Here is a 16,739-nt window from a genome sequence, read left to right on the forward strand (position 1 = left end):
GTAATGTGAATGAGGTAACACCAACCATATAGTGTGCGCTGCCCTTAATATCTATGAACTATGTATTTGCTAATGTGTGTCTCATGAATTAGATGCCCAGGGCAGACTCTGTGTATTCTTTCAAACATTCTCATGTTGCGGTGTCTGGGTTTATAGTGTAAATACCATGCACAGAGGGATTTATTAATAAACCGTGAAATGAGAACTGAATTTACAATATTTTATCCCAAATATCAGTTAGAATTTTTTTTTCCCTCTATATTCCTATGGCTGTTTTATACTTTCCTCTACATGATATACCTGCTAGTGGTGATGGATTACTTATCAAAATATAGGGTTTCAAAGTTTAGCAGGATGATGGGAGCCAATAATGGGGTCTTAACATCCTCAATGTACTTGGTTTAGACGTTTTCATAGTATGTTATTTTCAAACCACAGGACAAGAATACATTGGCTGTGAAGTTATGTTTTGGTGACCGTTATCCCTTAAGTTTTTTACATAAAACCGGGGACAAAAAACCTTGACTGCTAATCACACCCCTTCAAATGATTGACGTGGAGATAGAGAAGAACCATAATTGTCTGTCTTCTATTGAAATGTCTGCTTCTTCTCTAGCACAGTGGTTCCCAACCCAGTCCTCAATTAACCCCTAACAGTCCAGGATTTAGGGATTACCCAGTTGTCTAAGGTATTTTTAGAAAGAAAAAAACACTGTAGACACAACAGGGTAATCCATAAAGCCTAGACTGGTAGAGGGGGTACTGACTGGGTTTGGAACCTCTGCTCTAGCAGATATGTGAAAAATCAGCCCCATCCCTACTACCTTTTAAGAAACACCATAGCCACAACATCATATCGTTACAATTATGATACAAGGCCTCTACTGGTGCAATTCCTTTTTTTTTCTTCTTCCTTCAACAAGCAGTTTGATGATAAACTGGAGGATTCACCATTATCTGTAGCCCACCCCTCCACTTGGGAAATGATATCCAGTATTCACATTGTCTGCTAATCTTTTCATTGGGACCATTTTGACAAAGTGAATTTGTGAAATTAATGTGCCAAAAGTGTTCATGGCAATTCTGCTTTGCCTAAACCTGTTTACGCGTACAAATATTGTATGGACGCATAATCCAATTTCCATAACTAATAAAGTGAAATGCCTCATGTGGGTTCCTAAGCCGATGAGTGGACTTTGGGGGAAACCTGTGTCCCCCCCCCTCTCCCTTTTCTTTGCACCATAACTAATCTAATAAGATGTTATGGTGATTGGAATGATTCATTAATAAGAAGTGGATATAGTAATTCTTCTACTTCTGTCAAATATATATATTATTTTTTTTCTTTCATCAATGCTATAGGTATTCTCATCAGCGTCGGCCAAATTGCCAGTGAAATATTGTATTTTTACAAATCTCAATGCCATTAAAAAAAATATACAACTACTTACACACATGTAGCCAGTTTTTAAAATGTATATGTCTCTCGGGATATCATTTTGATCATTTCCTTGATATTTAAAGCCCCTGTCTCCATGTGACGTGCTCTGACTCTCTTGTTTATATCTTTAAAACAATCCGTTGTTTTCAGCTTTGTATATTTGTAATATACGGAGAACATATTTACTCATAATGTGGATGAGTCATATATTTTTATTTTGAAATTGCTGTTTTCCAGAACATGTTGTTTTCTTTCAATTTAAGGCATTTACTGACTAGGCTGTGAGGAATTGGTTTGTATTGACTTCTATGTATTGCAGCAATTGGGCAATATATGTACCAGTACACCTGAAATGCACACAGTTTATATGTGTATAGAATATAAAGAATTCTTTAAAAGGTTTATTTTTTTTTATTTAAGGTTGCTTGATGTGTAAATATAATTCACCTGTTATTTCTCTCCAATTGTATTGCTTACACCCATTATGTCTGTCAGAATGCTGTGGGGGAGGGAGGAGGAGTATTTTGTGTTTGTTTTTATTAAACCAGAATTGAAAGCATTTGATGGAACGCTTTCTGTGTAATCGCAGGCATGTGTGTTGCATATGTATTTAAAGTAAAATTAAGATTTGTAAAAACTAAAGTGTCAAACACTAGCTGCCAACTCCTAATAGACTACATTTCCCAGAATTCTCTGCCAGACATTTCCATGTAGTGTACAGTAAGAGCAGTTGAGACATAGGGATGCGCTTCTAGCTCAATAATATAAATGGGTATGCGTCATGTTAAAGGACCACTCTAGTGCCAGGAAAGCATACTCGTTTTCCTGGCACTAGAGTGCCCTGAGGGTGCCCCCACCCTCAGGGACCCCCTCCCGCCCGGCTCTGGAAAGGGGAAAGGGGTAAAAACTTACCTTTTTCCAGCGCTGGGCGGAGAGATCTCCTTCTGCTCTCCTCCTCCGATCCTCCTCTTCTCCTCCCCGTCGGCTGAATGCGCACGCGCGGCAAGAGCTGCGCGCGCATTCAGCCGGTCACATAGGAAAGCATTCATAATGCTTTCCTATGGACGCTGGCGTGCTCTCACTGTGAAAATCACAGTGAGAAGCACGCGAGCGCCTCTAGTGGCTGTCAATGAGACAGCCACTAGAGGACATAGGGGGAAGGCTTAACCCATTCATAAACATAGCAGTTTCTCTGAAACTGCTATGTTTATGAAAAAATGGGTTAACCCTAGAAGGACCTGGCACCCAGACCACCTCATTAAGCTGAAGTGGTCCGGGTGCCTAGAGTGGTCCTTTAAGGAAACAAACCACACTCCAAATGGAGTGGCGTTTATTCACAAAATTGTAATGTCAGATAATAGAATTCCATTTTTTTTAGTTTGAGGTCCCTGAGCTGGAAAATAAGAAGTTTGAGTACTTGAGAATGTTACCATCACACAAACGATGATCTAATATGTTCAATATTCTTTGCATTTCTTGGCAGTATTTGGTTTAGTGGAGAAATCTGTTTCATGGTGCATGTACTATTTGACAATTGTTACAAATAGCATGCATCACAAAATATAAGTGCTGCCTTTTCACAATTATAATTACATTTTAAAAGTACAAAATCTATTATTTTTATTTGTTTTGTGGCCATCTAAGTTTGTATGATGGTTGGTATAGAAAATCCTCCCCTACTTAACTGTCTTGCAACAATGAAATTTGTAACATTAAATTAATTTGTGGGGATTGATAAGAGGGCATTCCCTTTTTGGGGGGCTTTTCAGGCTGTCATCATGGAGAGGGGTATGTTTTGGAGTCTGTTTTTTTTTTTTTTTTTTTTTTTTAATCTTTCTTTCTCTTTTAGCTGGAGAAGAAGCAGGTCCCTACTCCATTCAAGCCTCAAATCAAAGATGACTTTGGTTTGGATAATTTTGACACACAGTTTACCAGTGAACCTGTGCAGCTCACACCAGATGATGAGTACGTACAAATATACTCCTGCTGAGATAACCCGACTTGTCTAAAGATCAGATATATATTTATATGCATGATTGTTTAAGGAACGGACAGCCTTTGACACCACAGGTGTACAAACATTATGACCGTGTCTGAGAATGATGGGTGAGAATGCCTAATAAGTAATGTATTGTACAGAGTTGCATACACTGAAAATGAACTTATATGGTAGCAGTTTGTATAACCAGATATTCACTTCCTCAGTGTTTTAGACCAGTCTCCAAGCACGAGACCCTTTACTTATTGATAATGGGCAACATAATACAGAGCAATTCTGGGGTAAAATATTAAATGTGGAGCAGTAACCATATCTATCAATTAAATGTTCCTGCTGATTCCCCTATATTCAGTACTCTACTCCACAGCTGTTCCTAACAAATAACGCTCACTGTTTGTAGGTTCTGTCTTCTTACATCACTTAAGGGATGTTTACAGCATGGAGCTGGGTAGTGCATAGCAGTGAATAGCAGTGGGTAGCAAGGGAATAGATTGTTAGTAGACAGGGATGTCAGTGTGATGTTCAACTCCCTCACAGAGTCATGATGTATCCTCTAAAAACCAACTGAGCTCCCTCCAATTGGGTATAATAAAAACAAGGCTTGCCTTTGCTTTTTGATATATGTGCTCTTACACTAGGACTATCCTTCCTTCTCACACAGTTGCTACATAAATTATATTAAATGCCCTAAAATAAACATGTAAACGCAGACATTAAACATATATTGCAAGTGCTGATCATATTCTCCTGGGGCACCGGTTACTTATGGGCTAGCCCTGACAACACCCAACCCATACAGCAAATTGGTCCCATGCGAAGTGTGAAATGCAACGTGAAGATCAGCCAAAAACCTATTGAGAACATTTTGCATTCATATACTCAACAATAAGGAAATCTATGAGATATGTTATATAAATCACTATCATGCATCAGCTCATGCACATTGCCTTCAGTAAGCTCAAGCAGACAGAATATGTGATGGTAACAAGCTTTTTTTTCCTTTTTTTTTTTGCAGAGATGTTATAAAACGAATAGACCAATCTGAATTTGAAGGTTTTGAATACATTAACCCATTGCTGCTCTCAACAGAGGAGACTGTATGAAGGATTAAACTTTCTCAATGGACAAATAATGTGATTGATCCCGAACTTCTATCCTTAACTACAGTATATGCATGCGAGGCTGGAAAACTGATGCAAAGTTCCGAGTAAAGGCCACTGCTACATGATTTGCTGCTGGATATCAGCCACAAGGGAGATATTGGCAGTGGATTTCTCCCTGAGCAGTAGCCTACGCTCTTACTCAGCCAGAGATTGTCTGCATAGAGAAACAGGAGAGATTCACTTTTTGTGCCTGCCTCATGAAGGATCTACAGTGTGTGTTTGTTCCATCTCCCAGAAGGGACTCTGTGTGCGGAGAAACTCTTTATTTAAGGCAATCACGCAAGCAAGTCGCTTCCATTAGTGCATTAGTAGCAGTGTGCTTCAGTCCTCAGAAACCAGATGAAGAAAAAATGAATAAAAGAATAAATGCAAGTCAAAGAACTGGCCACTCTGGGCTGATAACCTTTCTCCTCCTGTCCCCGGCAATGTGGCACTAGTAAATCTAATTTCTAAAATGAAGGGAAGCTGTGTTTTATTGGATACTTAAGAAAACTAAAACACCTAATATATTAGTAGTGGAGTTGGAAGAGCTGGATGCCAGAAAATGTGAAAGCATGATTTGTGCAGGAGATACTGAGTAATATCCCTTTACGATTGATTAGGTGATTGATTAGAATAAATGAACTTGGACAGTGGGGGGGAAATACAAAATTAATAAAATAGCACAGCAATATTGCACTTTTATTTTTGGAACAAACGGGGTGCAGTAGCGGCAATAACAAACCAAAACTAATAGCTGGGAGGAGAAAACAAATTTGCACATTGAATGGCTTTCTGGAAATCAAAAATGTAATGTGCCTAACTCTTAGCTTGTAGTGTATGACATTTTGCTAATTTTATCGGCTCTTATGCAGTATTCAGTGAAGACAAACCACTCAGCCATAGAATCTAAAAAAATACATCCATTCCTTAGCCTTAACAGGTGAAGAAGAAAAAAATGACACTCAATACTCTTACCATGCTTTTTTTTCCCTGCGCAAGCACACATTTTTCTAGATGTTTAGTTGATAAAAAGCTTTATTTATTTTGTATCTTTTAGCTCTTGGTGGAGAACGAGAGCCTGACCATTAAATATTCACATTGGAAGTTGGGCCAAGGGACCAGGCAATGAAAGTTGTTTTTGCACTTTTCCTGTGATGTGTATATATTAAAAACAAACTGATGTCTGTACCCGGTCATAAATCCGTGTGCTCTGTAAGCTTAATATCTAGAACAGGGAAATCTTACCAGAGCACTACACACATTTGTGAACTATATTCCCATGATGCTTGCGAATTGAGTTCATAAACATCTGTTATGTCAAGGTTAGTGATCCCTGATTTACCCAAAACCTCCCATTGAGTCACCTTCAAAATGGTTCAGACTTGCTTGCAGTCATCTTCCCAAATTCAAAGTCAGCTTAATATAGCATTATAAAGGCAATTAAATTAGATAGTTTTCCACAAGTGAAAAACCTATATATGGACTGCTACCACCCTAAATACACTGTCTATCTTGGCAATTTCTAACTGAACATTAAATAAATTTGAAAGACTGACGCACTTTTAATGTCCTTTTCCTAAAATTAACACTCACTAAGGGTTGCATGTAGAGGAGGGTTTGGGGCAAAGTTCTAAGAATAGAGAAATGCTTACAAACATGGTTTCCACGGTGATTCCATGAAGAGGTTTGTCCTGAAATTCTCTGTACAAATATCACCCAAGTTTCATAGATGAATACTATCAAGTCTGAAGCAAATGACCTCTCTGTCTTTATCACCTTAATTTATACATACTAGTTTGTAATTTTAAATATACAATATTAAATCAAAGTATATCATTCCTATGATGATTTTACAGATACATATTTTAATTGTAAAGAAAAGAAATCCTATGTTTTAGACGCTACGAACATACTGTATACTTCATTATTTATGCTACCAAACACAAAATGTAACTGACTTAGAGATGGTGGGCTGTGTGTTAGTCATCCATCCAGCACTTAAGGGGTTAAGACCAAATTGTATTGTTAGGTGTGTTTTGTTTTGTTGTTTCCTTTATTGTCCATTTGTAATTTATAATCATGCAGCTGTGCATGCGATGCCTTTGTGCACAGCCAGTAAGACCAAACCGCATCAAGGAAGGTGTTTTACATCTTTACATCTTGGTCCTACATAACGTCACACAGCTGTTTTTGTTAACAGATGTATATTTGCAGAAAGTTTAATGAGAATACTTGATTTTATACATTTAATTTAAGGCATTACAAATGTCCCTGTGTTGCCAAATAGTTTTGTTGCTCATATGCAAATGTGTGAAGAAAAAAATGTTGTTCACGATGAAAGGGGGATTTTTTTAATATATAATGAAGGCTGTAATTAATTGTGTGGTTTGAGGAGGGGGGGCTAATATATGACAAATATGGCTTGGGTAATTAGTTGTCTTATTTGGAATAGTAAATGACACTATAGCTAATTTAATGATTGTACAACAGTAAATATGTTCTTGTAGTTTTGTAAATTTAAATTACTTAAGACCTTGCTGACCAAGTTTATTGTGCAGAAGATGGTATACTAATCCATAATCAAGATAATTTATATTCTTGCACATTAAAGACTTTAATGAAAAGAAGTGTATTTTTTTTAATTTGGAACCAAGAAGTGAGTAAGTTTTGGCTTCTACATGTAGATGTGCATGAGAGACAAAGTATATTTTCTTGAAATCTCCAGGAGCAGATTGATCTCACGAGTTGCACACAAGGGCAGCTGTGTGCTACCTAAACCTTTTTGTTTTTAGCCAGTTCACATCACCACTTGTGTATACATGATTGCCAGAGTATGCATTCATACCAACAATCAAATTTAATTTGCACTTATGCAAATTGTGTATATAGGTTTACTGTAAACAAATTTTGTTTGCAAATAATGCCTTTAGTAAGTCTTGAAAGTCACAGCTCAGCAGCATTAAAATACACCAGTCTGTGACCTTCACGTAACTGAACCCAGAGAGTAACTGTTTAGGCCTGTCCTCTTGCAGCAGCATTGAAGGGGAGGGAGAAACTGACAGCAGCAGCTCATTCTCCCCTGTATGTGCTATTCACATCGAGAGCACAGCGGCAATGAAATATGATAAACGCATCCTCTCTGCTCCATGTGAAACACAGCATGGGAGCATCTGCAGTCAGAAACTAGAGACAACCAATCTCCCACAGAGCCAATGGAGGGTGGCTGAAGGGGAGTGCTGAGGGAGGCATAAACCTCACCTCACCTACAAATGAAAAACAATTTGTGGGTAACCCCCTCTCCATCCATATACACACACTTAGTCATCATCACATCACCCTCTCCCCCACACATACTCAGTCACCCTACTCACATTGGCAAATTCACTCCTGGCAACATAACTACCATGGACTATAATGCTTGGAATTTTCCTTTCAATTCAGTTTTGTATTGAAACAAACATATCTTTTCAAAGCATGTGTTTAATTTAATGTATGCCCTGATCCTATAATGCAAATGAAGAACTGCTTGGTATACCATATAATACATACATTTTTCACAATGTAGTGCAAAATATTTTGTCCAAGTGATTACCAAATAACATCAACTGTTGCTTCAGACAAGCATTGTGCAAGATGGCTGTCAATATCTAGCTGAGACAACCTGCGAAAAAAAAAAAAAAAAATTAGTAGAAAGAAGAAAAAAAAAATCAAAGCTTAGTCATAGTCAGTAGGCACTAGTTAGTATTCAATCAAACTGTATAAAAGCTGTGATCTCCTGTCCTAACACCACTATTTTAAGAACTGGAAGTCCTTATTGAATAATATAAATGGTTGGAATCTAATTTTATAAAAATAGGAGGATCAGCGCTAATTAACAGAAAGTAGACAAGGCAACAACCCAAAGCAAAAGGGATCCCTCTCAAACCGTTGGTAACTGTGAGAAAACAAAGATTACAGAAGCTTGGGTGCACCACAATATTTTTGTGCTACTTCTAATAATTTTAACATACAATACGAAACAGAACATGTAATAAAAATATCGATAGATATAGATCTATACCAGCAGTAGTCCACAACAATAGTTCTTAGATGGATAGTACCCTTTTAGGCAACATAAGTTCAAGTTGTAAAATTCTAGATGAAGCGGAGGAGTCCTCTCGGAAGTATGCAAATTCTTAAAATCCCTTGATGTATTCTAGAATATAAAAGAATCAGAAAACACTCCAATGGTGCAATAAATTAATGTAGCCAAGGTGGCTAAAATAAGATAATTGAAAACCTTCACAGAAATCCTAGGTGGGGATCATTCCACCAAGGCTTTATTCAAAGAGCAGTGAGGCTGCTCTACCTTTGTATTATTCATTTATCTCCTTTTAGACATATTTTATTGGGATATCCTCGTTTTTTTGGGTTCCTGGAATTTCCCTAAAAGCTGAAGACACCTCTACCATATCCTATAAGTGGGGATTATACCACTGAACGTCCAACACGCTAGAGCTGGTCATTGCTCTATAAATTGTAAGTAACCAATTGTTACCTTATTTTATCCACCTTGGTTACATTAATTTACTGCACCATTGGAGTGTTTTCTGCTTCTTGTCATTTTATATTCTGGAATACATCAAGGGATTTTAAGAATTTGCATATTTCCAAAAGGATTCCTGTGCTTCATCTAGAATTTTACCACTCTGTTACCTAAAAGGGAATATTGTTGTGGACTTTTGCTGGTATATGTCTTTATTACATTTTTTTTTCTCATATGGTTTGTTAAAGTTATTATTAGAAGTAGCACAAAAATATTGTGGCGCAGCCCAGCTTCTGTAATCTTTATCTAGTTTTATAAGTTGACAAATATTCATATAATTAGGAGCCATGCATATATTAGGGCCTCACAAGATGTCTGTTACATTATCGGGACCAGATGAAGGTTTCCCAGGGCCCTAGGCAAAATGCAACATCGCTGCCGCCCTCTATAGCTATGGCTACTGTTCTGTGTGTGTTGGTTGAATTTTGTGTGTAGGAGAGAGTGTGGTTTTGTCTTTTACTCCCTCCTGTCTACCTATCCCTAGTGGTATGTTGGACTCAGAGTGATCCAATATTGGTGCAGACTCTAGGGCTTCTGCATTGTGTACCTCTAAGAGCTCAGGTAATGACCCAGACAGCTTGTGCAAGGAGTTTTGGCTACAAAGGCAAAGATATATTAAAGTCTTATATCCACTTTAGTGTATCTTACTCCCTTTTGTGTAACTTACTTCCTCTGCCCCAGCACCCGGCAGTCACTTTGTGTAACATGGGTTCAAGGACCAAGGTAGAGGCTTTTCCTTATCCTCAGTCTACCGCCTCTCATAGGAAACTCTACTCCCAGCAATCAGCTTCTTGTCAGAACGGTTAGAGGGGAAAGAAAATGCAACGCTACTCTGAGTAACTTGCAGGAGGGGTAACTGTGCCCTCTGCCTGCTTTTCCCCTGGACATTTCACCCCCCCCAGTCCTGTATGCCCTGCGTTGGCAGCACCACTCTAGAGATGTTGGGAAGCGCCAGGTTTCTGTGAGGGAGCTCTTAAAGGTGGTTTGCACTGGTGATGTGCAGACTACAAAGTTCCCTTGAGGGCACAAGGCCAGCAGGGAGCTTTTTTTTTTTTTTTCCTGCCAGCTCGAAGAGGGCCACTTTACAGTCAGTGCTAGAGCTTCAGGTCCTAAAATGCTGCATATGCTGTCTTATTGGTAATCTGCTCTAACCATTATGGTTAGCTCCAGATTGGCGTTTCAGTCGCTACCATTAAATACCTTTAAGATTTTATATAAACTTACCCCTTAGAGAACTGTTTCAGGCACATGGGACAGTTCTCTAATAAATCCACATTTTCAGCTGCTCTGGGTGCATTTTGATCAGTTTCCTGTACTTCAGAATCTCTCCAATTATCTTCTTCCTCCAAGTCCTTCATTACGATGTCAGTATTTTCTGTTTTTTGAACTTGTGTGTCTACTTTTAAATTTAGATCCAGAGACTTATTCTGAATCCGGTCATATTCAAACATTTTAGTAGAATCCATTTTTGAAAGTGCCTGGTTTCCTGAAATTTGCGGTCTTAAGTTTTGTGATGAGATTTCTTTTGGGGGATGTATGTATTGTTTCACAACACTAAGTTTACTTTTCAACTGGTAAACCGAGCATTCGGATTCAAGGTCTTTTGCAGAGGTTATCCCAAGGTCATCTTGTAACGACTCAGTCTGATTATTGGCTGCATGACAGTCTTGCATGTTGCTACTATTCTGGTATGATGGAGAGCCAGGTAATTCTTTGGGGAAGGGAACCCATTTAAATTGGTCTTCTCCAATGTTAAACACGTCACATCCATTGGATTCCTCACTTGTGGTTTCGGTGTTCTGAAAAGAAAACCTTTAGATAGTTACAGTTTAAACAGAAATGCAATACGTTTGAATTTAGTTGTCTTCTTTTAAATTTCACAATTAAAAACAACACTATAGCATTAGGGAAAAAATAAATTAAATTTAAGTGGTCACTAATCCAGGTAAAAGCAAATTGTGCTATTTGTTATTGGAACAGTATCTTACTGGAGACACAGTGCAGTCCTTAAAGCATCACTGTTACTTGCGATAAGAATACTTACATGCACTTCCATCATTATTTTTTTATTTTATAAGGGTTCATCTGCCAGGGTGCTGGTCAGTGATGTGCACGTGTACAAAAGACTGTCTAGGATAAGAGACTGTGTGGTCTATTACAAATTTGCTTTTGTAATATTGTCTGTTTCCATTCAGCTCTATTCTCCTGTATTCAGTTGTTAAAATTCCTGCGTGGTTCACTGGATCCACTAAGAACCAAATGCTTAGCTACTTGAGCCAAATAGATTTTGAAATGAAACTGATTGGTGCAGTGAGATTCATTTGAAAATAACACAAACCAAATTCCATCTGAATTGTAAACAGATTCTCCTACTGCAAGAAGTAAACTTTAAAAGAGTCATTAATATTAGGTTTGGGGTATCCTTAGTGTTAGGTTGAGTATCATTAGGATGATGTAGGATTAGGGGGTTTAGTTTTAAGCGTAATTCCCATGGTCTATGTGAGAGATATTGGAACATTAGAAAGAAACCAGTTTAACCAGTTTGGTTGTTTTTGAATAGCTGAATCAACCATATCATGTGGAGAGTCTGACTGCAAAAGACAACCAAACTGCAGATGCATAAATGTTCAAATTTGGTTGAAATAACCAAATATTACAGCTGGATTGTGACAATTTAATTTGGTTACCATTCTGCGTTTAGTGTATAGACCCCTGTGGGTCTTCCACAGAGTACCTTGCTTGTGTCTGAGGTAGCACAGGCGTTTGACGGCAAAATGTCTTTTCTCACCCACCTTCATGAGCGAGGTGTGGATGAAGACGCTCCTCCTAACTGATACATTTTGGTAGATTGCCACTTAAATAAGACAAAGTAGTCCCTACTTTGTCTTGTTTGTTCGGATTGCAATTTCAATGATAAATCATTTAAAAAAAATTCTATGTTAATTAAACTGAAGGATCAGAGGGAAGGAGGCAGAAGTTTCCTTGTTTAGTTTTGTACTACACAAATTTGATTTTTTTTTTTGTTCGTGCATGAGATGGCATTCCGGTCTTCTACGCCACAATAGCTACAGAAGATCAATCAACATAAGAGAATAACTTGATATAACAAATACTGTGCACAATTTTTTAGATAAGACAAGTTTAAACAATGAGTCAGTGTGTAAAATTGCAGAAGGCTTAATTATTATGCGCTTTGTAGCCTGACTCTGAGTTAGTAAATATAGTAAAGTAAAATGCTAGCTGTGTCATAGTAGGGAGATATTTAAGAGTTAATAAGCTTTTTCTGAAGACCTGACACTGAGTGCTAGTACAACAAGTTATGGCAACCAGCAGAGGTAATAAACATAATAAAGAAATTGAGTGCAGTCAATGTTATATCACGTTGCACTGGGTCTTGTGTGAGTCTGCTTATGGCGTTTAGCCTATGCCGCTTAGAGTCCATGTATAGTGCTGTCGCCTGGAGCCAGTCTCTGTTTCCCCCTCCTGCTCTTTCTGTGTGCGGTGTAGAGGCATAATGGGTTGTGACCTCCGTGTGCCGTTGGACTTGTGCACCATGCGGCTTAAGGGGACTGTGTCTGGTTTGCGCTGTTCCCGCCAGGGGGGACTGGAGCTCTGTGGTCGAGGTGGGTAGATATGTCTGTGCTGTTGGACTAGTTGGTAATGCGTTGCCCGACGCTGTGGCTTCTTGTGCCTTCTCCTTTTGGTAGTTGTGCAGGGGGGGTGGGGGGGGGAGGGTTTCTTGATGCTTCATTTTACAGGATGACCCCCGAGAGCTGCAGGGCTTCCCGCCGGCTTTTAGGGTGGCTTTCTGGGTTGTTCTCCCTCAGGAAATCGGCATGGTGTCTCTGCAAGACAAGCTTCCAACTTGGCCCAAGAGCTTGCAAAAATCGCGTCCAAGTGCTCCAGCACATGTTCGGCTGCCTCTCCTCCTGGCTCCATGAACTGTTTCAGGCATGGGTGGTGGAGCTTAGGCATGGCCGCCATCTTGGGTGATACGGCCTCGTGCAGGCTTTGTGGGGTGATTCTCGCTTAGGGTCTGTATAGGCGCCAACCAGTGGATACCGGGATAACCCCCGCCGGTCCGGGGGGGGGGGGGAGAGGGGAGTGATAGCTTTATTCCCAGGTCCGCTCAACTTGTCCGAGGAGCTAGGGGAGCGGCCGTCTCCCCAGGCTCAGGCGTGTGCAGGACACAAGCAGGGCATTCCGGGGTCGGACAGACACACAACGGGTATCCACTGACTGCCCCTCAGTAAGGTGAGAGCGTCTTGCAGTCTGGTTGTTGGGTAACCCGGGTATAAATCTCGCTTTGTTTGGGCCAGATGCAGGAGCTCTTGCAGAGCACGTCTGGCTGCCAGGCTCTGCCCCCACAGATTGGATTTTAAATGTAAAAAATGATGTTCATAAACTGTGAACCACATAGGAATTAAAGGTTTTCTTTTGCAGTAAATCCCTCTATTTCAAAAGTCCAAATGCAATTACACAATTGGCTGGTCAGCTGTTTTTTTTGGGGTAGGTAAGTATTTTGAGACATATCATACTTTCAACACAAGAATTTAAAAAAAAAAAGTCAAGTTACTATGGGCCAATTTTTCAGGTAGTTTATCACCTCATTAACATTAGGTGTTTCTATGGCAAATATTTGAGAACATCCTTGGTTCTAGGCATAGGAAGACTGACAGGGCACATGACCATGCACAACATTTTAAGCATGATGCAAGCACAGGGGCTGGTAAAGAGACTATTTCATTGTCAAACCTGTCACACTGTCGCAAGGTCCCTGAGGAAGTCCCTGTAGTGGGAAGAAACGCGTTGGACTATTTGTGGACTAAATTCTTTTATCCTATGCTGATTGATTCTAACTTATATGTGAGTAATAAATGCTTTTTGTACTTTGCACAAGTCCTTCTGGTTTTCTCACTCTGGATGTCTCTTCTTTTTGCATCTTTCTCCATCAATGAGATTGAATAATTTGGAAAGCAGAGCAACGCCTGAGAACAACAAGGAGTTGTGATACGCCTTATTTTCACTGAAAAAGTGTGAGTGATCCACTTGGCACATATCACTTTTAAAATAATTTCAAACAGAGTTGCACTATGTTATTTTTTATTTCCTATAGTTGGATTGACCCATATTTTGGTTTCATAAAGATAGACTAATACTGCTTAGATCTACATGAACAGATGGTGCCCAATAGTATTTTACATAAATGATTATTTTACCCCACAAAGCAGAGCCTGTAAAAAAAAAAAATTGTGTAACCATGGTAACAGTAAAAACACTTAATTATACATTGTCATTAGCTGATTTTATTTTGGGCATTCAAGATAATGCTATTAAGACAATGATTTAGTTTTGTTTTCTCGCTAAGCAGTGCTGTTGGTGCAGATATTGGTGGTGGTGAACGCTGGGTTCGTACATTACTCCTATAACTACAGTATTATGAGAAACATGCTCAATTTTTGCCATCTACTATGGCAAGAATACTGTTGGCTCTTCCATATAAAACATATAACTTATAAATTATAGCTACAGATGTAAGTAATCTTAAAAGAATGGCTGAACAGTCTCTTCAAGCAGTTACTGAGCAGCAAACTAAAAAGCCCTTAGTAGATGTATTTAATACATCATTACAATCTAATTTGATGTCTATTGATCCCTTTGCCACGAGTGACCTGTTACATATTGCATTTGATTTATCAATGCAGCCATGTCTAACAAAGGTGACATTACACCCACTGCAGAACTAGAAACCTGGATTTAATTCTATACTTTGGAAAAATAAATGAAGCCCAATTGGCTAAAGACAAAATTACACTTATGCTTATACTTTTCAGAGGTCCGATATTGTTCTATGTACACTCCTTGTTTTATTGATTGCATGTAATATTCTAATTTACTGAGATTGTGGATTTGGGGTTTTCATGAGCTGTAAGCCATAATCATCACACTTATGACAAATCACGGCTTGAACTATCTTGCTTTGCATGTAATGCATCTATCTCATATATCAGTTTCCCCTTTTACGTTGCATTACTGAAATAAATGAACTTTTGCACGATATTCTAATTTTTCGAGAATCACCTGTATGTACCTGTGAGAATCTCTTTACTTGAGCATGCTCAGTGTATAGCTGTCCCTGCCAGGTACTTGCATTACAAATGAGTTACCCTGTCTCCACCAGTTTAAGCCAGTGAACTCTGATGATACAAAAAAAAAAAACCACCACCACACCTCAGGTGATTAACCCCTTAACGCCGTTACGGCGTGCTATGCATACAGTCCCCCTGCTGGTGGGAATTATAAAAAAAAATAAAAATTAAATATATTTTTATATATATATTATATATATATATAATATATATACATATTATATATATGTAACGTCATACAAAGTGTATTTTAATATTAATATAAGTGTATATATATTAATATTAAAATACACTTAGAATGACGTTACATATATATAATATGTATATTACATAGTTACATAGTTAGATAGCTGAAAAGAGACTTGCGTCCATCAAGTTCAGCCTTCCTCACACCTGTTTTTTGCTGTTGATCCAAAAGAGAAAAAAAAAAAAAACCCCAGTTTGAAGCACAATTTTGCAACAAGCTAGGACAAAAAATTCCTTATTGACCCCAGAATGGCAGTCAGATTTATCCTTGAATCAAGCAGTTATTACCCTACATTGAAAGATTATATCCTTGAATATTCTGTCTTTGCAAGTATGCATCTAGTAGCTGTTTGAACATCTGTATGGACTCTGATAAAACCACTTCTTCAGGCAGAGAATTCCACATCCTGATTGTTCTTACAGTAAAAAAACCTTTCCTTTGCCTTAGACGAAATCTTCTTTCTTCCAGTCTAAACGCATGGCCTCGTGTCCTATGTAAAGTCCGGTTTGTGAATAGATTTCCACACAATGGTTTGTATTGGCCCCGAATATATTTGTATAATGTTATCATATCCCCTCTCAGGCGACGTTTTTCTAAACTAAATAGGTTTAAATTTGTTAACCTTTCTTCATAGCTGATATGTTCCATTCCTTTTATTAATTTTGTAGCCCGCCTCTGCACTTTTTCTAGTGCCATGATATCCTTCTTTAGAACAGGTGCCCAAAATTGCACAGCATATTCAATATGTGGTCTTACCAGTGATTTATAGAGAGGCAAAATGATATTCTCGTCCCGAGAATGAATGCCCTTTTTCATGCATGACAATACCTTACTGGCCTTGGCCACTGCTGATTGACATTGCACATTGTTGCATAGTTTGTTGTCTTTAACAATTCCCAAGTCCTTTTCGTGTGTTGTTATCCCTAATTCGCTTCCATTAAGGGTATACGTTGCTTGTGTATTCTTTACGCCGAAGTGCATAACTTTGCATTTTTCAACATTAAATTTCATCTGCCATTTGAGTGCCCAGTCCTCCAGTCTATCTAAATCCTTCTGCAGTAAAGTAATATCTTGCTCACATTGTATTATTTTACAAAGTTTTGTGTCATCTGCAATATTATATATATTATATATATAATAGATGTACATATATATATATTATATATAAATACG

At 38.4% G+C, this 16,739-nt stretch overlaps 2 protein-coding genes across 5 annotated transcripts in view; one reads left to right on the plus strand and one right to left on the minus strand.

The window, feature by feature from the left end:
- The window catches only part of PRKCZ (protein kinase C zeta), a 169,873-nt gene extending 162,661 nt beyond the window's left edge, over positions 1–7,212 (plus strand). For all 4 annotated transcript variants that reach the window (XM_063436680.1, XM_063436681.1, XM_063436683.1 and 1 more), the window contains 2 exons: positions 3,291–3,406; positions 4,456–7,212. In XM_063436680.1, the coding sequence (XP_063292750.1) occupies positions 3,291–3,406; positions 4,456–4,543 (204 nt within the window). In that variant the 3' untranslated portion in view covers positions 4,544–7,212. The remainder of the gene's footprint in view (positions 1–3,290; positions 3,407–4,455) is intronic.
- Positions 7,213–8,055: 843 nt separating this feature from the next.
- FAAP20 (FA core complex associated protein 20) overlaps positions 8,056–16,739 on the minus strand; it is a 46,031-nt gene continuing 37,347 nt past the window's right edge. The window contains exons 3-4 of the mRNA XM_063435766.1: positions 10,395–10,969; positions 8,056–8,246 (exon numbers count right to left, since the gene is read on the minus strand). Coding sequence (XP_063291836.1) covers positions 8,174–8,246; positions 10,395–10,969 — 648 coding nt within the window. The 3' untranslated portion in view covers positions 8,056–8,173. The remainder of the gene's footprint in view (positions 8,247–10,394; positions 10,970–16,739) is intronic.

This window comes from Pelobates fuscus, chromosome 11, assembly GCF_036172605.1.
Source record: "Pelobates fuscus isolate aPelFus1 chromosome 11, aPelFus1.pri, whole genome shotgun sequence".
Classification (NCBI taxonomy): Eukaryota; Metazoa; Chordata; class Amphibia; order Anura; family Pelobatidae; genus Pelobates; species Pelobates fuscus.